This window comes from Mustela putorius, unplaced genomic scaffold, assembly GCF_011764305.1.
Source record: "Mustela putorius furo isolate JIRA1106 unplaced genomic scaffold, ASM1176430v1.1 tig00003899_pilon_pilon_pilon, whole genome shotgun sequence".
NCBI classification, from domain to species: Eukaryota; Metazoa; Chordata; class Mammalia; order Carnivora; family Mustelidae; genus Mustela; species Mustela putorius.
The window spans coordinates 16,019,942-16,042,563 of NW_025422048.1; the positions used below are offsets into that span (position 1 = coordinate 16,019,942).

Below are 22,622 nucleotides of genomic sequence, written 5' to 3' on the forward strand. Positions count from 1 at the left end.
GGTGATAATTGTTGTTTTTGGCAACTAATCTGACGTGGCTGGGTTGACCGCTCAGTCTTTCATGTTGATAGTGACCTGTGTTCTCCTGGAGAGCTTGATGAAGGTGAACTGCTGCTGTTGGCATGTTCTTTAATGCACTGGCCAGACCATTCTTCCCTTGACATTCCCATGGCTCAAGTGACTTGTTAAATTCCTACAGAAAATGCATACTGGCTGGAAATGGCAGCGTGTGGGGCATGGGACAGATTGGGTCCCAGGGAAGAAATTGGCTGTGGCTGATGGTCAGACTTCTGTGCTCTGACACAAAGATATTGAATGGAGTAATGTCCACCGTGCAGAGCCGTGGCATATGTGGGATCTTTGGAATCCCAATTTTGTGTTTGGGACTGTGGTTGGAATTCCAAGCATTTCCCTATTAACTTCCTTCACTCTTCTGCTGAGTGTACTCTGCACGTTGGTGGGAGGAGAAGCAGCGTGTGGACGCTGTCAATGAACTGTACGTGAGTCAGGGGACATTTTGATCCTCATGGGCTTGTGCACGTGAACTTGGATGTCTGGGAACCTCCTGGGTCAGGTCTCCAGTTAGAGGATTAAGCCCTCCTGTTTCTTTTGCCCAGAAGGGCGTATACCCACAGGCTGCTGGCATCCCTTCCCTTATTTATCTGCTACAAGTAGCCGCTTGGTCATCCGACCCCTCTGCCATTTTGGGGTTCTCCTGGGAGGCGATGACTTTGCCTCCAGGGGATCTTGCCTGTTATAGACACCACAGTGTTGTACTGAAGCTACCAGAGGGGTGAGAGGATAAAGGGGAGTTGCAGTTTGAGGAGGGGAGGGGTGTTACGGTTTCCCCATTTCAAGTTCTTGCTTTCTCTTGATAGAGAAATCTCGGGCTCAGCAGGGATGTGAGTACACTCTGAGAGTATGAGGAAACTTGACAGCACGAGGACAAGGGACTCGGGGTGAAAGTGGTGGGCCTTGTGGGCTCAGGGGTGGGTTTCCTGCCTTTTTCCATTTCCCCACACAACCTCTGGGGCGGCATAACTGGGGCACAGAAGACATTGGACGTTGCTGGAGATGGTCTGAGAAACTACGACTGTCTCGTTGAATGGAGACATTCGTTAGGATGAGAGGGGGGTCATTTTCCAATTTACCAAGAATGGATTTATAGGCGCATGGCCATTATGCTGTCTCATTTTAATTCTGTTACCGTAGGCCTATGGACAAAGGCCTCGGGAGGGAGTTAGCCCCTCACTCTGCTGTCTCTTTGCAGGTCTCAATGACCTGAGGCCCTTCGGAGGAGGAACTACTGTTGCTCATGCTGGTTTTGTTACCAGGAGAGTCTTTGTAGGCCCTCGGACATGGTCTTTGGTGGTCAGTCCCCTCTGCACTTCTCGGGAGGGTGTAGCTGAGCCTTCTGTTTCGGCAGCTTAAGTCGTCCCCCTTCCCCTTGTTCTCGGGCCCTGCAGGGTCCCCGGGGACCCATTCCTGGACTGCACAATTGTCCAGAGGCTTGTCTAGCTTTTGAAAAAGATTTGCCTCCTGTGCAGGGAAACTGGGACCCACATTCAGAAGTTTTCTGAAGTCAGTGTTCTCAGAAAAGGGAAGGGGAGGTCCTTCGCCTCCTTTGAACAGGGGTCACTTAACTTTTAGTTCTTATTTTATTTGCCCTTATGACACGCTAGCAGGAGATACCAGGTCCCCTTGGGATCTGCACCCTCCCCTGACTGGTGAGTCCCCAGCGCTGGCCACAGTTATCGAGGCCTGCACTGAGAACTCCCTCGAAAGCTCTTGGTGCCAACAGCACCCAAGGGACAGTTCCTCAGTCCGAACAGGGCTTCTCCTTCTGCCTGCTGCGGCTTTTACCCCTGCCTGTGTTCTCATGAGGAGCTCTCGCTGGGCCACAGAGCCCACTGCAGTGAGGTTTGAAACTACAAACCTTGTTTAGGGACGGTTCAGGTTGATATGCTGATGTCAGCCATCCACTGACAAGGTGAACTGTGCTATTCCTCTCACACCCTCCCTTTCCTGAGGGCCCTGGAGCGGCAGAGGGGCGATCTGTCTCCTTTGTGAGACGCAGGACTGGACAGAATACTTGGAGGGGAGGCTTCGGACGCTGCTTTATGGAGCCTTAGTGTGGAGGCCTCTCAGAATGGGTGGGAATCAGCCATTGGCTATGGCTGATGGTCAGACTTCTGTGCTCTGACACAAAGATATTGAATGGAGTAATGTCCACCGTGCAGAGCCGTGGCATATGTGGGATCTTTGGAATCCCAATTTTGTGTTTGGGACTGTGGTTGGAATTCCAAGCATTTCCCTATTAACTTCCTTCACTCTTCTGCTGAGTGTACTCTGCACGTTGGTGGGAGGAGAAGCAGCGCGTGGACGCTGTCAATGAACTGTACGTGAGTCAGGGGACATTTTGATCCTCGTGGGCTTGTGCACGTGGCTGTAACCCTGGGTGGCTCAGTGGGTTAAAGCCTCTGCCTTGGGCTCGGGTCCTGGTCCCCAGGTCCTGGGATTGAGCCCCGCATCGGGCTCTCAGCTCAGCGGGGAGCCCGCTTCCTCCTCCTCCTTCCTCTCTATCTGCCTGCCTCTCTGCCTGCTTGTAGTCTCTGTCAAATAAATAAATAAATCTTAAAAAAAAAAAGAAGAAGAAGAAGAATGGGTGGGAAGAACGTGCAAAACGTTGCTCTCTCAGACCGCTGATGAGATGCTTCTAGGCCCCTCGGGTTTGAGTTGACCCCCTCTGCCCCCCCTGCTGCCTCCAGGAGTGCAGCCTGTGGATTAGACTGCTGCCCAGCGGGCCGCCCCTCAGCTTAGATTAGGTTTTCATCCTGAGCCCCTCTTGTCTCCTCTGCTCATGCAGACCTACCGTATTGCTTCTCAGCTTAGAGAAGGACGGGCCGCCCCTCACATGAGATTGGGTTGGCTTCCTGAGCCCCCCTTGTCTCTACGGTAGGTCTGCAGACCTACCGTATTGCTTCTCAGCTTCAGAAAAGGGTAGCCGTGGGCTGTGTTCAGGGACTCCCAAGGAGAATTCACTGATTGCCTCAGCCTCCCTGGTTAGTCAGACACAGTAGCCTTACAGAATGCTGAAAGGCCTGTTGGAGAAGCCAGGCTTCTGTCTGCTCAAGGACTGTAGGTTGTCGCCTTGGGGGGCTGACTCATAGGATGTGGAATATGGTTACAGGCGGGAGCCAGACACCAGGCTTCTCCTCCAGAGCTCAGAGGAGACACAGACTGCGCCATTTGCTAAGAGGGTAGATCTTCTACCTTCTGTCATCTTATTCCAAAAAATAATGCTAATTACTGGGGGTAGAATGAAACTTTGGAGGGGATGGCTGTGTTTATGGCATGGGTTATGGTAATGGCTCATGTATGTATACCGATCTCTGAACTCATTAACTTGTATACATTAAATATGTACAGTTTGTTGTATGTCAGTCATATACCTTCATACCTCAATAAAGTGGTTTTAAAAAAAAAAAGCAAAGAAAGGGGTGCCTTGGTGGCTCAGCTGGTTATGCATACAACTCTTGACCTCAGCTCAGGTCTTGATCTCAGGGTTGTGAGTTTAAGCCCTGTGTTGGGCTCCCTGAGCCTACTTAAAATAAAATAAAATATGTTTAAAAAAACCCTCCCATGTGTACAGATGAGTGCTCCCCTCAAATGTTTTTAGATTTGCAAACTGAAGGGGAAGGAAGTTTCTGTCCAGGGAAATGGGAGATTACTGCTTCTTTATTATTGCTTTGTCTGTATTGTTCCATTTACATGTGGCATTTGCCCTGGCGATGTATAAAGGTAACCTTTAGTCTGTAGGATTTTCCACTTCATTGAGTCACAGCAGTTCTACAGAAGCCGTGAACTTCACCTGGAGGACTTGGACTCAAGGAGCAGCCGTGGGCCATCAGCTGTTTGTCATCGGACCAGAAACTGACTTTGGGTTAATGTGACTTTGGGATTGGCCTGGATTTGGGGTTGTCTTCATGGTTTACAGTTGTGCTTTTGTGCTCCTGCAAGAAATCTGTGAAAATATTTTGTATATGAGAACATGTCAAAATGTGTCTATGTACTGTATTTGTGTTGTGCAGAATGGAGGGCAGTAGTCTCAGGCTGCTGGGTCTCCCCAGTAGGCACTTTTCTCTGAGGCTGTGTCCCACACCCTTCTGTCTACTATGTGACTGAGTTCCCTAGCCATAGCTACTTGGTTTCATACTTTTCACCTTATCAGAGTTGAGCCAATGATACTTTTGTTATATTTAGAGTTTGGGACTAGGCCCCAAGAATGAGTGATAGCTCATCCTTGGGGGTGCCTGGCCAGCTGGGTCGGTAGAGCATGTGACTCTTGATCTGACTCAGGGTCATTAAGTTCAAGCCCCACATTGGGTATAGAGATTACTTAAAATCTTTTTAAAAAATGAGTGATATCTTGAAAGGGTACCTTCATATTCTTTTACTGCAGAGAATATAATTAGAAGGTGTATTGTTGTGTTTCCCTGAGCTATCCTCATTTCTGTATTTAAAATGTGTTTGTTGGGGCACCTGGGTGGCTCAGTGGTTAAGCCTCTGCCTTTGGCTCAGGTCATGATCTCACAGTCCTGGGATCAAGCCCCACATCGGGCTCTCTGCTCAGAAGGGAGCCTGCTTCCCACCCCCCCCCCCACTGCCTGCCTCTCTGCCTGCTTGTGATCTCTGTCTGTCAAATAAATAAATAAATCTTAAAAAAATAAAATGTTTTTGTTGCTTAATGTTCTTGCATTTTGTAAAATGCTTGTGTTCTTCCAATAAAATGTATTTGCTTCAGAAAATATCACTTGTCGATTTTTATTATTCACTGTGAACACCAGCATCATCTAAGCTGTGACCCTGCCATGAGAGCCATCCCTGAACCAGGGCAGAGCTCAGAAAGATAGACTTTGACACATTAACAACAGGGTCTTGGTAGGAGGGGAATGGGGTCTCCAGGCCAGGTTGGAGGGTCCCTCTCTTTGTTAAGCTCTACCCTTTGGTTACAGAAGTATGGCCCTTAAATTATTGGGCAATATAATACCTCCCTATGAAAAGTGGTCCTTTTAGCACTTCCTGAAGGCCACAAGCACCTATTTGGGGATTGTGGAAGTGGTGGGAGAATTTCCTGATATTCCCAAGGATAAGGCAGAGGTAGCATGACTGGTAGGATTGTACAGGGGATAAGTCCAGAAATCAGTAGGACCCAAGCTAGGAGCAGCAAGCCCATAGTTGATTCCTGGTAAGGCCAGCATTAGAATCTTGGTCCTGTGCACCTGAGGTTTCTAGGTCTTAAAAAGTCTTTGTAATAGCAGAATTAAATTAGTTAGATGGGTAGAAGAGTTTGGGGGCAGTTTTTTTTTAAACATATCAACACAGGGTTCCAGTTCTTGCACACAATTTCCAGGTAGCTAAAATTGCATGTCTTCCCCACATCTGAGGGTTGTTTAAACATCTCAACAGGGGTGCTTGGCTGGGTCAGTCCCTAGAGCCTGGGACTCTTGATCTCAGGGTTGAGTTAGAGCCCCACATTGAGTGTAGAGGTTATTTAAAATCTTTTGGGGCGCCTGGGTGGCTCAGTGGGTTAAGCCTCTGCCTTCTGCTCAGGTCATGATCCCAGGGGTGGTGAGACTTGAGCCCCGCAACATTGGGCTCTCTGCTAGGAGGGGAGCCTGCTTCCCCCGCCCCTCCCCCGCCTGCCTCTCTGCCCACTTGTGATCTCTGCCAAATAAATAAATCTTTTTTTTAAAAATCCCAACACATAGCCTATCCTTATGGTCGAAAAATCTCCCAAGGCAAAGGAGAGCAAGCCTGTGGCAGTCTGTTCTGTCTTTAAATATACAGGGTGGTGGGGCACAGGGCTCTCCCTGGGATTCATAAAGACTTCGGATGCAGGTGTCAGCCCTGCTGTTCTTGCTATCCCGTCTAGAGGGGCCCCAGCTGCAATGTCTCCTTCCCGGGGCCTGAGAGTTTCAGCAGCACCCAGAGTTCAAATCGCTTCTCTTTTTCTCCAGTTGCCGCCGCACTTTGTATCCCTTTTATTATCATTTGTGAGGCACATTCCCCACTGGGCCTATTTTAGGTCGGTGGGTATGATTTCACCTGAGACATTTGCTTTTAGTCCTTACCAAACACCATGAAATCCCGTTAGTACCCATTTTTACATTCCCAGGCCTAAGCAGGCTTGCATTCCTTGGGGGCGGGACCAGGGAAGGGGAAGGCGGGGTCATGGGCGGCACCCGACGGCGGCGCAGGCTCCGCCCACAAAGCCGCTAGGGCGCAGGCGCGTCACTGGGGAAGGCGCGCGAGGCTACGAGGTCGGGAGGAGCGGAGGGCCTAACGTTAGAGAGGAGGCGGGGTGGGATTCCAGGAGCGAGGCCGAGGGTTCCCAAGCGGACGGCGGGCGAGGGGCGGGGCCAGGGGAGGAGCCCAGGGCGCTGCGTTGTCCGCGGTGGGGGCGGAGCCTGCTGCACTTGGAGAGGGAAAGGTCCCTAAGTTTTGGAACTGAGGGGTCCGCCTGGTGCACACCTTCCCCGCCGGTCTCTCACCCTTTGCAGTTCCTTAGCGGACCCTCGGCCTCTGGACGCCCCTTGCGCGAGGTTCTGTGGACGCGTTTTCATGCTTATTCATACATCTCGGAGCCAGAGGTTGCTGGCACGGAGGCTGCAGATGTTGTCTGCAACATTAATGGGAAAACCACAAATATTAGCCACCATAATCTGGGGCAGCATATTCCGAGTGATGCACCATGATGAGGGAATATAAAGAGGATTAGATGGTAAGAAATCGCTTAACTTGCAAATCATATGGTCATCTCCGCAGATGCTGAAAAGATGAAAACGGAGGGATTAGATGGTTTTATGAGAGGCATTTGCTTAAGTCTATTACCAACACCACAATGTTGAATTACCGCTCTGATGATGACATCACCTTCACAAACATCATAATCACATGTATGCCCATAACGCATCATTTGGTTAGGGCTATGACACTCCAGTGTCTTTTGTAAATCGTGTGTTTTTAGGAAACGGGGCTGCAGGTCACCTGCCTCCCCGACGCCGGCAACAGCTTGGCCCAAACTTCATGTGGCTCCTGGTGTTCCAGTTTAAAATATGTAATTGAATAATGGGTTTGGAGTTGCAATTTTAAGTAGAACTCTTACTAAGTTTGTATACTGCTTATATATTGGAACAGTGAAGTGAAACTTAGTTTCACTGATCTTGCTGGTTTACTTTTTTAAATAAATGGAATTATGTGGTATTTATGAAAGTTTTATTCAAGACTTTTTTTTTTTTTTTTTTTTTTTTGCCTCCCAAACCTGCTCTTCCTGTGTCTTTCCCTCCTTGGTATAGGGTAATTCTTTCCTTTCTACTCAAGACAAACACCTTGGTGTCTTTCTTGACTCCTCCATTTCTTTCTGCCCCACATTAACTTCATCGGCAAATCCTCAACTCTGCCTTCAACCTACAGCCAGACTCTGACTGCTTTATTGAACCTCCGCTATTACTACCCTTGCCCAGACTCCCTTTACCACGCTCCTGGGTTATTCTAACAGTCTCCTAACTAGTCTCTCTGCTTCTTCCCTTGCTCTGCAAGGTCTGTTCTTGAGCACAGCGTTTCCTGAACAGCTGTATGGATTTCCGTGAGGTCGAGAACTCAGAGTTACGATTGCCAGGTTGCAGGGGAGGCTGATGTGTAGCTTTGGTACATAATGCCAAATGGTTCCCCATTTGTGGGGCCAATTAACGCTCTCATCAGTAGTTTAACTTCACAGTAAAGGCAAGGACACTCGTGCAAGGAAGAAGACACGGCTGCCATCCCACCTTGTCATTGCATCAAGTGTGTTCATTGTTTCCTCAGTAGTTTTCATTTGGGACATGCTCTCTTTGTGCCACTGGGATGTCACAGTGGCATCTAGATGTGTAGGTAGCCGTTGGTGATAGACCATGAGGCTTCAGTGGGGTATGACCCTGAGTGCGAGCCCACAAAACAGAGCCCACCAGGGCCTGTGGGCCGCATGGGTAGGACTACCTCTCCTGGGATGTGAGGGTCAAGGCTGAGTTTCAGGCAGGGCAGAGCCTGGGCTGACCACCATGCCGACTCTTTCTCTCAGCCCTGCCTACTCACGTGTGCATGTTTATAAAATGGAGTTCTGGTGAGAGTAGACCCTCAGGACAGCTTTGACAGAGAGCAAGAATCCAGAAAATGGCAATAGGCCCCCTGGAGGACGTACTGGAGAGAGCCCAGCCCCAGCTCTGCACCTCGCCACCCTGAGGAAGGCTTGTGGACTGCTGATATGAAGCTGGGGTTCGGGGCCTTCTCTCTGCCCTCCTGGAAAGCTCTTGAGTCACTGCCCAACTGCCAGCAATATGGGGCCCTGCAGAGCACAGGGCCGAGAGCCACTGGTCCTTTGTGTCAGATCCAAATAGCAAGTCAGTATTTTCCAGCTTTAGACCAGGGCTCAGGGGTGCACGTGCCTAGCCTGGCCTCCTGCTCTCATTAGCTCCGATTACACTGTGGCTCACGGGTCTCTGTATTTCGCAACTCCCAGGACATTTAGGCTCCCAGGCTTCTTGACAGGGAGGTCTTGGGGCTTCGGGAGAACAAGAATAGAAGCTTCACAGTCTCCTTGATGAGCTCCCAAATCTCACATTGTCCCTTACACTGCCTTCTTTAGGTCAAGCAAGTCACAGGCAGCCCAAGTTCAAGAGCATGGAGAAACAGACTCCACTTCCAGATGGAAGGAGTGGTAGAATCCCAGAACAAAGGGCTGGGAGGAACTGCGGCGGCCCTTTGTAATCAATCTACCACCGTCTGTGCGTGGAAATGGGAGCCAATACCTGAAGCAGAGTCTCAGAAACACAACATAGACTCATAAAAGGACGTGAGCGAATATAGAAGAACACTGTTCGGGGGAGATGAGCTTACTCCAGGTGTGTGAATCCTTTCTAATCTAATAATGGTGAACACTGAATGACAAACTGAGTATAAAGGAACCATCCGTGAGTTTTCCAGGAGTTGGAATTCAACTCAGCCTTCCCTCCTTGTACCCAAAGAGGAAGGAAAAATACAGGGAGTATCCTGTCTCCCTCCAGGAGAGTGGAAGAGAAAATAAACATCTAGCCCCCAATGTGAATGTTGTGCAAAGTTCAGATGCAGGAAGAGGGTTTGTTTTTTTAAGATTGTATTTATTTATTTGACAGAGATCACAAGTAGGCAGAGAGGCAGGCAGAGAGAAAGGGGAGGAAGCAGGCTCTCTGATGAGCAGAGAGCCCGAAGCGGGGCTCAATCCCAGGAACCTGAGATCATGACCTGAGGCCCAAGGCAGCGGCTCAACCCACTGAGCCACCCAGGCGCCCAGGAAGAGGGTTTTAGACCACTGTCTGGGATCGGTAAACCTTTTTGCTTTGTGATGATAAACAAGGCATGGCTTGGCTTCATCTACGATAGAAGTGAGAATGTGATTTGGACTAGCATTTTGAGCAGGCTCAGAATTTTGGTTCTTGTTGGTCTTCACAGAATACTCGGTTCTTTGGCAATATCTCTCATCACAGGCCATCAGAACACTTGGAAAACACACCCCTGTGGGTCCCTTTATGCTGTCTTCCCATAGGAAAATCCTTAACAGCATGAACAGTGGTTCATCAAAGAAAATAGCTTACTAAGAATCTTAAGACGTTGACCCTGAGTGGCTTGGATACATCCTAGTACTATAGCCTGACTTGTGTCCCCCCCCCCCGCCAATTTCATATGTGGAAGCCCTACCCCCAACATGAATGTACTTGAAGATAAGGCTTTTAGGAGGGAATTAAGGTTAAATGAAGTCATGAGGGTAAAGTCCTAATCCCATTGGATTGGTGTTCCTATGAGAAGAGGAAGATCTCTCTCTCTCTCTGCACACACACACTGAGGAAAAGCCATGGAGGACATAGCTAGAAGACAGTCATCTACCAGCAAGGGGGAGAGCTCTCACCAGGAACTGATTTGGCCAGCACCTTGATTTTGAACTTCCAGCCTCCAGAACTGCGAGAAATACATTTCTGTTGTTTAAGTTCCACCACACCCCCCCCCCGCCCCATCTATGGTATTTTGTTTTGGCAGCCCAAGGTGACCAATCTAAGGTTTTCCTGAGTGTGATCTGAGAAATGCTCATGTATTGGTTCTGTGGTCAAACACCTTTGAGAAAGCTGAATGCCATTGACACCTATTGGAAATCCACAATGTACATTCGAATGTGAGGGGTTTCCAGAGCCCAGGAGTGAGGAAGACCTTGTTAGATTGTTGGAGAGGCACCTGTCACCACCTATATCACAGATCTCTAACATGGGAGTACTTTGGAAGCACCTGTGGGATGTTCTTTTGTTTTTGTTTTTTAAAAAAAGATTTTATTTATTTATTTGAGAGAGAGAGAGAGAGAGAGGAAAAGAGCATGAACAGGAGCAGAGGGAGAAGGAGAATCAGATTCCCCTGCTGAGCTGGGAGCCAGATATGGGGCTCGATCCCAGCACCCTGGGCTCATGACCTGAGCCGAAGGCAGACGCTTAACCAACTGAGCCACCCAGGCGCCCCTGTATTTAGTTTTTGTTTTATACCTGTGTCCAGGCCCTGACTCTGCTCCAAGCTCAGTGAGCCAGAATATTTAGGGGTAAATCATGGACATTTATTTCAAAGATCATAGACAATTCTGGTGAGCAACCCTAATTACCAACCCGTAAAGGCATACACACTTCGTGGAGATGACTTTGGGAACCACTGATCTAGGACCTCAACCTTATTTTACAGGCAAAGAAATTTAGGTCCCAGTAGGAAAAGGACCTGCCTAATTGTGAGCACAGCAAACAACCAATGTTCCAACACTTTTCCCTTTAATATGAATGACCTCTAGATGGCACTCTTATTTCTTGGTTTAGGCTGCGTTCTCACAGGCTGAAAAGTTGGAACTGGATGAATTCGTGTGGATATATAACAATTTAGTCAAATGAGTGTCTGTCATAATACGTTGCCTTGGACCAGGGAGCTCCTGGGCTATTTCTGTGGATGCCTCACAGGCCAGGCTTCCAGCCTGGAAGCTGGAGAACTGAGGGAAAATGATGTCTAGTCAGGGAAGAGACAGGGGAAGGGACAGCAGGCTCCCATGGAGCCTCTTGAGGCCTCGTCCTGATTGACAGGCACAGAGATAGGTCAAGCCAAGACAACCGCTTTTCCTAAGCCACCTGCTAGTCGATATGTTCTTTGAGAAGGAACACTTTGAAAAATGTATCTCATGAAGAACCATTTGGAGAGATGCCTTTTGAGATCCAGTCATTTCAAGAACCTTTTCTCTCATCCTAACTGGTCTTCATCAGAATCCTAGAATATCTGGAAAGTTTCAGACTCTCCAGGCCAATACCAGGGTTCTAGTCTTCTATCTGCTACTAACTTCCAAAGTGACTTTGAGCAAGTCACCTCCCTTCCCTCGGCCTTCACCATCTGATTTATTTTCATTGAATTCCTTCAATAAATCAGTGATAGTTTGAATGATGGCATTGACTTCAGTGACTCAATTTATGTTGGGCAAGACATAGCATCCCAAACCCAGACACAGGAAATGCACGTGTGCATTTCAAACACCTGTGTTACACAATCAGTAAGAGCTTCCTTTTTTTTTTTTTTTTTTTTGTGACGTCAGGGAAGACGTCCAGAAGTATAGCAGGCTCTGGACACAGAGCTTCAGCTCGATTTTTTTGTGATTCCCTCAGATCCGTCATCCTCCAGGACGGGGTGTATTACTGTCCAGCTCTTGGGAAGATGGCTACAATAATTCCCAGGGGACACTTCCAGACCTAACAATAGGGGAAAATGGAAAGAAGGGACCACAGGGAAAGAAGGACCACACCTCTGTGTATTTACTTCTTAGGAGAGAGACCTTTCTTGGAGACACCCCAGTGCACTTTTCACATTTCACTGGTCCTGATTGGATCAGTGGGGTTTTTTTCCATCTGCTGACAGAAAGAATGGTAGAATCATGATCAGCTTGCACTAGTCATTGTAGGGGGCAATAAATATTGAAGTCAACCATTTGCTACTCTCCTTCCTCCCCAAGTAGAGAAGATGTGCTTATTAGTGTGAAGATAGGGTTGTTCCAGATCCACTGAGAAGGATCCGATGGTCATTTAATTCATGGTGTGAGCCAGTCAGTCATTGCTGTCTGTTCTGTGTTTGTGTGCAGAGGGGAAAGAGCTACCTCATGGAGAGTATAGTATCCACCATCCAAAGAGTCTGTCATCCCTCTAAGTTGACTTAAGGTATGTTCCCTGGGGTTGGAAGTGAGATGCGGGGTTGGTCAAGGAACAGAGTTAAATGCAGAATGTAGACATTCATGAATTTTATTCACTGTGCTGGGATCAAGTAGCAGGCTGTGATTCTGCTTTCTGGGTTGTCTAACGCAAACCTGGACCATCTGCTACCCTGTGATACTGGGCACTGAGGGGCTAGAACCCAAGAGCATAAGGTAGGGGAAGAGAATCAAGATTTCTGAACATGAGAATACTGTGTTGTATCCCATGGGCATCCGCCCCTTCACCCCCTCACTTTGCCCTCCAAAGGAATGTGTCTGTCCTGTAACCTTTGCCTCAAGAAACTAGTGGATGAGTGAAGCATCAGAAAATTGCAAAAGCGCTTTGGCTAGCTCTTCTCTCTAGATGAGGATGCTGGTGAAAAGTAGGTGCCATTCAACTGGGCTGTCTGGTTTGTAGCATGTTGGACGGAGCCAAGAATAGAGTCTAGGTGGTGGCAGTTCACATCAGCAGCAGAATGGGTGTTGGTACCTAACAGACACCTGGGAGTGTTCCGCCATGCTCTTATGCACTGAATTGTGTCCCCCCACCAAGCCCCCCCAAGTTCATATGTTGAAGCCCTAATATTTGGAGCTAGGGACTTCAAGGAGGTAATTAAGGTTAAGTGAGGTCATAAGGGTAGGACTGGTGTACTTCCAAGAAGAGGAGGAAAGGGGCACCTGGTGGCTCAGTGGGTTAAGCCTCTGCTTTTGACACAGGTCATGATCTCAGGATCTTGGGATCAAGCCCCCCGTCGGCCTCTCTGCTCAGCAGGAAGCCTGCTTCCCCCTCTCCTTCTCTGCCTGCCTCTCTGTCTATTTGTGATCTCTCTCTCTCTCTGTCAAATAAATAAATAAATTCTTTAAAAAAAAAAAAAAGAAGAAGAAGAAGCGATACCAGAGATCTCTTTCTATGCACACGTAAAGAGAAGTCATGTAAGGACCCAGTGAGAAGGCGGCCAACTATAAGACAGTGCTGGGAGGAAGAATTTCCCTCCCCTTCAAGAGTCCTTCTAGATAGATTAAGAATCAAATTAACAAGAGACATATTGACAATCAAATGTAATAGGATACATACAGGGACTCCACATTGACCTGGAAATTCCAAAGACAGGCAAAGGGAGGTCTATGTGTCATCCTGAACTAAACAGAAGAGGGCAGGGGTCTGGGACTTCAGAGGAAAGGGATGCATTTCATGGGGTGATAAAAAGAGCAGATATTGGTAGTTACATGTTTGGCCTGCCATCCAGATAGGTCTCTCAGATAAAATGTATCTCTGGTAATAACTCTTATTCTGGGAAATACCTCCTGATTTAGATTCTTCTATGTCGTTAAAGGAGGGGCAAAAATGTCTCTTGAGCCCACAGGGTCTCTGCTGCCTTCAGCTCAAAATAATTTCATGCCAGAGTGGCCCTCCTTGGGATGACCTGCCTTGTTACTACAACAGAAAGAGAGGCCTCACCAGAAACCAGCTCTGCGGGCCCCTTGATCTTGGTTGGACTTCAGTCTCCAGTGCTAGGAGAAAATGAATGTCTGCTGCTTAAGCTATGCAGCCCATGCCGTATCAATCGCCAAGCCGGCCCGAACAGAGTACCACACATACAGAGACCTCTGACTACGGATCCTTAAGCTTGGAATCCCCAGGAATGGAATCCGTGGACAGTCCACCAAGGCCTCCGTTGATCTGTATAACCAGAAAGATTCTCAGGTCTGGCCAACAGAGGCGTCAAGAATTTGAATCACCATACCAGTGTAACAGCCGGAGGAATAGCTCACATACAGTCCCAAGGCATGAATCAATTGACATTGACTCAGGGTCCTTATAATGGGGAGACACTGAGGTGAACCTGAGGGAGAAATTTGCTATAACACAGGTGAACCTTCCCCTTGGCCTTGTTCTGAAAGCACCTCTGCCCGTTGACCTTGGCAACTTGCAACTGGGAGCCGGACCAACCAAGACCTTTCAGAGGCTACTTGTAAAGTGCCTTTCCATCCATGCTGGTGCCAAGGGACCCGGAACACCCCTGCAGGAGTACCTACCGTGGAGGAGAGGGGGTGCCGATGGCATTTAGGGGGAAATGGAGCTCTTCCCTGAGTCTGCCGCTCAGTGGGCCTGGTGGGACCCTGAGCCCCTCCTTTGGGTTGATTCTACCAGTTACCTGGTAGACTTGGCATTGGGCAACATCTGCACTTGGCCTAGAGTAACGTTCTGTTATTGTTGTTGATGTTTAGCCTCTGGGTGCACCCCTGTCCCCGACCACTGTGACTAAGAACCCCTCAGAGGGAGGAACATCTGAGTGCCCTTTAATTAAGTAATTAATTATTCATTTATTTAAGTGAGCTTGAACTCACAACCCTGAGATCAAGAGTTGCATGCTCTACCAACGGAGCCCACCAGGCGCCCCTGAGTGCCCTTTGAAACGCGCCAGACCAAGTGCCCAGCCCAGGCCATCCAGGTGAAGTGTTCCTTAGTGGCTGGCAGCTGCCAGGGCCCCCCAGAGGTCCTGTGGTTTCCTCTGAGCTCTATACTGCAGCACATTGTGTCCCAGAAGGCACTGTAGTCTCCTTCTGCGCCATCTGAGGGTTGCCCAGAGGTACGGAGTGGGAGGCTGCCTCCACCCTTTTCTTCCTATTCACCCCACGGGTACAGGCTGCCCAGGCAGGCCTCCCAACTTCAGAAACCTGCAGCCTGAGACCAGCGTCTGCCTCCTGTATACAGCCGCGCTGGCTCCCTGGCTCCCGGAGAAGGGGGTATAGCATAAGAAGGGGCAAATGGAATCAATGAGTGCTCCCGCCCCTTATCAACAGACGAAGTAAAATGTCATAGTGAATCATTATGGGAACTGCAGAGATTCTTTGCCACCATCCAAGGCTTGAGTAATGAGAACATGTGCACCCACGGCTGAAACAGGCTCTCCAGCAGGGGCCGCTCCCGGGCTAGTTCACTCTGCACCTTGGCCTTTATCATCTGGCGGATGCCAGAGTGGCCCCAAATGTTGGAGGGTAAACCAGGAAGCTCTATGCAGCCTGTGGCAAGCCCTAGCAGGAGAATCACGGCAGAGCGCTAGGATGTAATAAAGAATATGAACCAGCAACCAACATACAGTGCTGTTTCTCCCACTGCCAAGATTTGCAAGCCTGAAAGATGGGTGGGAATCAAGGAAGGGCTCATTGTGCTTGAGCCATCGGCAAGTTTGACTTCTCATTCCTGCTACTCTGCTGGTTTCGAGGTTTTAGTTCCCCAGAAGAAACACATCCAGTATGATCTGAAACCATGGTTCCACTGAATTGGAAACCACTCTGAGCTGCTGGAGTCGCTCTAAACAGGTGATCATGGTGTTCATGCTATAGAATGAAGACAAGTGGGAATATGAACGAGACCCAGGAGATACCCCAAGGTGCCTTCTTCACTACAAGCCCGAGGGGGCACAGAACAGAGGCTTGTGATCCTATAGAGGACCATCAACGGCTCAGCCTCTTCAGGAAGGAAGACCTGAGCATTCCCAGGAGGAAAGGAAAAAAAAAAAAACAAAACAAAACCACGCAGGGTTGATAGAGAAGTCATAAACGGACAGGACCACCTCGTGGCTTTTGCATAAATCAGGACTATACTCTCCACCTGTGCTTCCCGGTTGATTGTCTGTTTGCTTTTTCAACTCTCTCACCTCTTCTTTAGTATTGTAAATAGGATAGTGTAGTAGTGATGAATTCACCCTTTAGGTCATGGTATTGCAGAATGTCAATATCAAGTTGGGATAAGGGCACAGCTTGAGAATTAAGGGTCATCACTGGGAGAACTTGAACTATAAACAGAGGCTCCAACACCTCACCCCCAGCTAGGATAGTTGGGAATGTTTGTATGCATAGTTCTTGGTTGTGTCGGGTAATTAAGTTATGCTGGGAGGAAGTGTTTTTAGAATCCTATAAATGTTAGAAGGGTGTTTGTACATGTTAGAAATTTAAGGAGTGCAAGGTTATAACTCTCTACATTACTTTTCTATCTACTTAATATCCCCATCTTTTGGGAACTGCCAGGAATCACCGGGATTCACTATTCCAGGCCACGGCAGTGGAAATACAGGTGATGGAAAGACATTAGCATCTGGCAAAGCCCCGAAATATTGGATATCCTTCCTTGTCCAGTGGCCTCCACCTTTGAAGACTTTGGTCAGCTTGCCCAGAGTCATTCACATCCTTCGGTTCAACAAAATTTGGCTTGTGAACCTGACCTTCAGGTTCTCAAGCCATTTTCAGGAAGGATTTGAAGTGAGGTTCTCAGATTTGCAGTAGAAACACCCAAAATGAGACTTCTGGTAAGTCATGTCTTGGAAGACAAAGTTTACAAGTCTCCCACCACCTCTACCCATGTCTTGGGGACAAGGATTCTAGAGAATCTTTTTGAGATGCTGGAGAAAGGCGTCAATGCCAGTAGTCATTCAGGCGACCAGAACCAGTCTTGAGTCTGAAGGCAGTCACAGAACCGTGTCCAAGGAAGGGGGTCAAGGGTGACAGAGAAGGCCCAGGCGGAGAAGTCCTGGGTCTGGAAGCTGCGTTTGTGCCTGTAAAGTCAGATGTTGGTCAAATCAGGAGAGGCCCTGGAAGGGGGAAATGATAGAGTCAAGGTAGGAAATATTAGCATGGACAGGAGGAGCTCCTACCCGTCCAATGCTTTCGTAGGATTGCATAGGGGAGTGTGAGTTAAAGGATATCTTCTCTTGCTCTAGGGTAGTATTAGCTGTGCTCAAGAGAACTGTTTCTTACTATAATAAGTCAGTGTAAACCTTGCCAGAGATATTCAGCTCTCGAAGGTCGGATGAGCATGGAAGAGAACAGGTTAATAAACCTAAGAATACTGTAGTTACACAGGCTGTCTTTTGTGGTTTTTGTTGTTTTTTTGGTTTGGGGCTTTTTTGGCTGTGGGGTGAGAGAAGTTATCCCTGTGGGGAATTAGGGGAAATGATTTGAAAAGTGAAACACAAAACAAAAAGCCTTGTGCTCTTTGCAGTTTAAAAGTTTTAAACTGTAATTGTTTAGAAATGTGTGTATTTGATCTTCGTTCGTGGGCAAGGAGATGTGTTTTCTGAGAATAAAGTGATGTTTAATTAGTTACAGTTTCCACGTTGAGACCAATTTGCTTTTATTTGAGCGTTTGCTATAAAGAATGCTTTTTTTAAAAAAAAAAAAGATATTTATTTATTTATTTGACAGAGATCACAAGTAGGCAGAGAGGCAGGCAGAGAGAAAGGGGGAAGCAGGCTCCCTGCCAAACAGAGAGCCCGATGCGGGGCTCGACCCCAGCACCCTGACATCACAATCTGAGCTGAAGGCAGAGGCTCAACCCACTGAGCCACCCAGGTGCCCCGGGAATGCTTTTAATATCTCATTAAAATAAGTTTCCAGGCACCTGGGTGGCTTAGTACCTTAAAGCCTCTGCCTTCAGCTCAGGTCATAATCCCAGGGTCCTGGGATCGAGCCCCACATTGGGCTCTCTGCTCGGTGGGGATCCTGCTTCCCCCTCTCTCTCTGCCTGCCTCTCTGCCTACTGGTGATCTCTGTCTGTCAAATAAATAAATAAAATCTTTAAAAAATAAATGAGTTTCCTTGGTTAGAATTCAAATCCTCTGTCAGTGGCTGAGCCCCTGTGGCCCTCCATTGTGTGAGGCCAGTAGCGCTAGAAGGGGCTTCCAGGAATTGAGAGCCTAGCTCAGGTTCCCCCAAATTCCAGCGTCTGTGGCACCCACTGGATAGTGAATCTTACACCAAAAATGCAATGGCCTCACAATTTAAGTAATAAGAACACAATTAAAAACTAATCATCACAATGAATGCCTCCTATTAGTAATAATACTGTATATATACATATGTACACATATACATATATACATATATAAACATACATATATATTTATATATATATATATAAACACACACACACACACACACACACACACATAGTGCTTAGAACATCCCACGGCTTACTCTAAGGGTGCATTAGCATTTCCAAATATTCTTTTTTTTTTAAGGTTTTATTTGTTTGTTTAAAAAAAGCAGGCAGAGGGAGAAGCTGAGCAGAGAACCCGATGCGGGACTGGATCCCAGGACCTGGGACCATGACCAGAGCCGAAGGCAGACGCTGCGGACTGAGCCCCCCAGGTGTCCCTCCATTTATTTACTTGAGAGAGACAGAAAGAGAGAGAAAGAAGCAGAATCCCCACTGAGTAGGGAGCCGGACATGGGACTCAGTCCCAGGACCCCGGGATCATGACCTGAGCTGAAGGCAGACACCCAGCCAACTAAGCCACCCAGGCACCGTTTCACTCCACTTAGTGCTAGGGTTTACGAATGTATATCCGTGTATACATCTGTACGTGTGTATGTGTGTGTGTGTGTGTGCGTGTGTGTCCCACTGGCTCTATCACAAGCCATTTGTGAGGGGAGTTTCCATCGATTAGATTCATTTCACTTTGATCCAATAGAATCCCTTATTTTTAATGGCTACACAGTACTCCATTGTATAGTTGTGCTATTTTTATTAAACCAAAGTCCTGCTGTTGGGGAGGAAGTTCCTCTGCCCTTCAAGGTCCTTCCTGTCCAACTAAGACTCAAACTGACATGCTATAGATTAACAGAAAATCAAATTTAATAGCAGGGAATCCACACCGACAGGACACTGCAGAAACAGTGAGGCAACACGAAGCTTACAGGAAGGGAGAGGGGTAGGGTCTGAAAATAAAAGGGGAGAAAGACCATTAGGAAGGGGGGAGATGATTGGAAAACAAAGATCATCTTGGTATGCAGATCAGTTTTTTGGGTAAAGAGGAATCTCTGGGGCACCTCGTTGGCGGCTCAATCCTTGAAGCCCTGAAGTGTCAGCCTTGGCTCAGGTCCTGATCCCAGGGTCCTCAGATGGGATCGAGCCCCGTGTAGGGGGCTCCCTGCCCAGTGGGGAGTCTGCTTCTCCCTCTTCCCCTCCCCCAGCTCATACTCTCTCAAATAAATCTTTTTTTTTTAAGATTTTATTTATTTATTTGACAGAGAGAGATCCCAAGTAGGCAGAGAGGCAGGCAGAGACAGGGGAAAGCAGGCTCCCTGCTGAGCAGAGAGCCCGATGTGGGGCTCAATTCTAGGACCCTGGGATCATGACCCAAGCCGAAAGCAGAGGCTTTAACCCACTGAGCCACCCAGGTGCCCCAAATAAAATCTTTAAAAAAAAAAAAGAGGACTGTTTCAAGCTTGCTTCCCAGTACAGGCAGGCAATTGATGGGGAGGTTTAGAGCTTTTCTGGCATCTGCTGGGTTCTGACTGCCTTTGACTCAAAGTCAAGGTCATACCAAGGCAGCTCTTCTCAGGGTGGCCTGCCCTGCACCCCCACACTGGCATGGGACATCTGGTTTGTTCCACCTGCTTGCTCTTACGACCGATACTAAAATGTAAGCACCTCGTCGAAGTGTCCATCAGTGTTCAGTCTGATCTCATGGATCAGTGGAATCGAAAAAGGCCAAAGCCACAGAAACAGAGGATGGGGGCTAAAGGGCAGTGAGGAGATGTTAATCCAAGGGTACAAACTCCCCGTTAGAAGACACACAAAACTTTGGGGATTTAAGACACAGCATTGTGATCCTAGTTAATATTTTATTATACACTTGAAAGTTGCTAAGAGCAGAATCTTGACTGTTTTCACCACAAGAAACAGTAATTATGTGATGGGAGAGGTCAGCAAAGGCTGGGGGCAATCCCACTGCAGTGTAGAAGTGAATCAAACCAACACACTGGGCAGCTTCTGTTTATACAATGTGATATGTCACTTATGCCTCAATAAACCTGGAAAGCAGTTTGGAAAAATCTCAAGTTTTATAAAATAAATCTTTTTTTTTTTTTTAACCTTAAATACGTTGCTGCAGAAATTTGCTCATGCAGTTTCAGGGAGTGAGGAAGCTCTGGGCTTTAAAAGCTTTTCCTTGGAGTCTAATGTTTGCATGGAAAGCAAGGGAATCATATTCCGTGGGATCGTTCAGAAACATTTTAGGATACACGTGCACATAACAGGGCTGCACAAAGGTAGGAAGGCAGAATCTCTCTGGCCTTCTGAGGCGATTCCCGGCCCCCCTCCCCCAAATGTTCTCCTAACTGCAGTCAGTTCAGTTTTTAAGAACTTTTAATTTTTAATCAAAGCAATACATACATAGTTTGCAAAAAATCCAAGAGTGAAAAAAAGGCATATAATGAAAAGTAGTAAATCCCTGCCCATCCTGCTCAATGCAGTTCCCCAAGCCAGAGGCAAAAACATTTACACCTGTTTAGTGGTTACCTCCTTTCTTAAGAATATGCTTTTATTACTACTTTTTTGACTTGGTAACAGAAGGAATTCTAACTTCCTGCTTTCCCAATATCCCCTCCACCCTTCACTATGGCTGAATCATTATTTTTAAATCTCCTGTTGGCTACCTTGTTTGCTTTAATAATAGGATCCCTAAACCTGCTTTATTCTTTGAACTAGAGACCATCTGGACTTCCTGCTTCGTGAGAATAACGCCACCGCTCCATTTCCTCCTGTCTGCCCAACTGTCCAAGAGAGGCTAACCTTCCTATCCGGTCTTACCACCGTCGTGAAGTCTTCCCAGCTTAGCTGACAGATATGGTCTAAAGACGGAAAACCATAACTTCTGTTTCCATCGGAATGATTATTCAAATACGGTTCACTGCAGAGCTGAGCTGCACGGGATGACTTGTCTCTGCGAGCGCCGCACGTGCCCATCCGTGATCGAGCTGATTCCCTTTCTCCCACTCCTGGCAGCTGTTCAAAACCCGGCCGCGTCTGAGGTTGCTTCCCTTTCGAAGCCTGCTTTCCTTGCACAGTCTGAAATGTTTGTTTTGCCCTGTAGCTTCTGTTCGCCATTGACTCGGTTTGGGGGATGAAGACATGTCTTCCATCAAGTTATTAATTCCCTCCAGCGTCCATCTCAATCCATCTAACGGCTTGGAATTCATTCCATTCAGCTGAAGTCTGTTCACATCTTATTCCATTTTGGGAGATTTGCTTTCCCAATTGGACCGTTGTTACACAGTTAGTTTACCTCTCGGTCCTTAGCAATCTTTCCTCTTGTTACCCCCCCCACACACACACCCCGCCCCCGGGCATCCTGGGACCACCGTCGCTTTCCTCTCGTTCGCGCTGTTTGGGGTTTTACGGTTGCAAGAACGTCGCAAGTATTTCTGAGGATTTTCAGAGTTTAAAGTTCTTTCCTGCTCCTTGAACTATTTCCTAGAGAATCACCCTTTCATTCTATCTTCGGCTTTTTTGGTTATGCTATAGGCTTTCTGCAAACGATGATTTCTAGCCGCCCATTGACAGGGAAAGATAAGGCGGTGGGAAGGCAGCCCGGCGAGTCCGCCGCGCGACCCTACTGGCCGCTGTGCTCCAGAGCGGGGGAGCCGGGGATGGAAGCCAGCCATCCTTTCGGGACCCCCGAAGGCCACAAAGCCAGTTGCCCTAAATGTGTACCTGCAGGCGGACGTTGAGGATCACGGAGGCCACCACGTAGAAGTAGGGGAAGTTGGTGCGCAGCCGCCAGGCCAGGTCGAAGAAGGTGATCAGCGTGCGCGTCAGCCCCTTGCAGAAGGCGCCGTACGAGCCGCGGGCCGCCGCCGAGCGCGACAGCCGCACCCCCACGGCCGACAGGGCCGCCGCCGCCGCCGACAGAGCCGCCATCGGTCTGGTGTCGCCTCCCAGAGGGTGCCGGGAGCCAGGGGCTTCTAGCAACCTGTGCCGACCCACCGATCGACGGACCGAGAAACGCGCGCGGGGGCAGTCGGTGCGGAGGGCCCACCGGGCAGCCGCAGATGCCAGCCGCGCTGCACCGCGAACACCCTCCTTCCCAGCCGCAGCGATCGACGATCTGCGGTGGCCGGTGTTGCGCCGGGGCCGCAAGGCTGAGCTGCCTTGGGGTGGGCGGGGCGCCGGAGCTCGGGAGCCCCCGGACGGGGAAGGGAGGGGGGCCGGGGGGGGCGGAGTGGGGACCAGAGGCTGGAGGTAGGAGGAGGGAGGGGAAGGGGAGGAGGAGGAGGGAAGAGAGGGGGAGGGGCACGTGCCTTTCCCGGGAGACCCAGCTTCCTCCTCTTGGTGGTCCTTTTTTTTTTTTTTATGTTTTAAATTTTAACGGAAGCAAAACGAAACTTGCACAAAACGTTAGAAGAGTGCCTTCGTAAACATGATCTTCAATAGCTGAGAAGCATGAACCCGTTTCCTGTTGCCTCAAATCCCTGTAGGAATTTTTTCAATCCTCAACTGTGAGCAAGTACGAAC

At 48.4% G+C, this 22,622-nt stretch overlaps 1 protein-coding gene across 1 annotated transcript; it reads right to left on the reverse strand.

Moving 5' to 3' along the window:
- Window positions 1–19,931: 19,931 nt before the first annotated feature.
- Window positions 19,932–22,358, reverse strand: LOC101677305 (the record flags this gene model as incomplete). Its single annotated transcript, XM_004778418.2, has 1 exon — window positions 19,932–22,358. A coding segment is annotated over one exon (549 nt), but the record flags the coding sequence as incomplete, so codon positions are not given.
- Window positions 22,359–22,622: the final 264 nt, after the last annotated feature.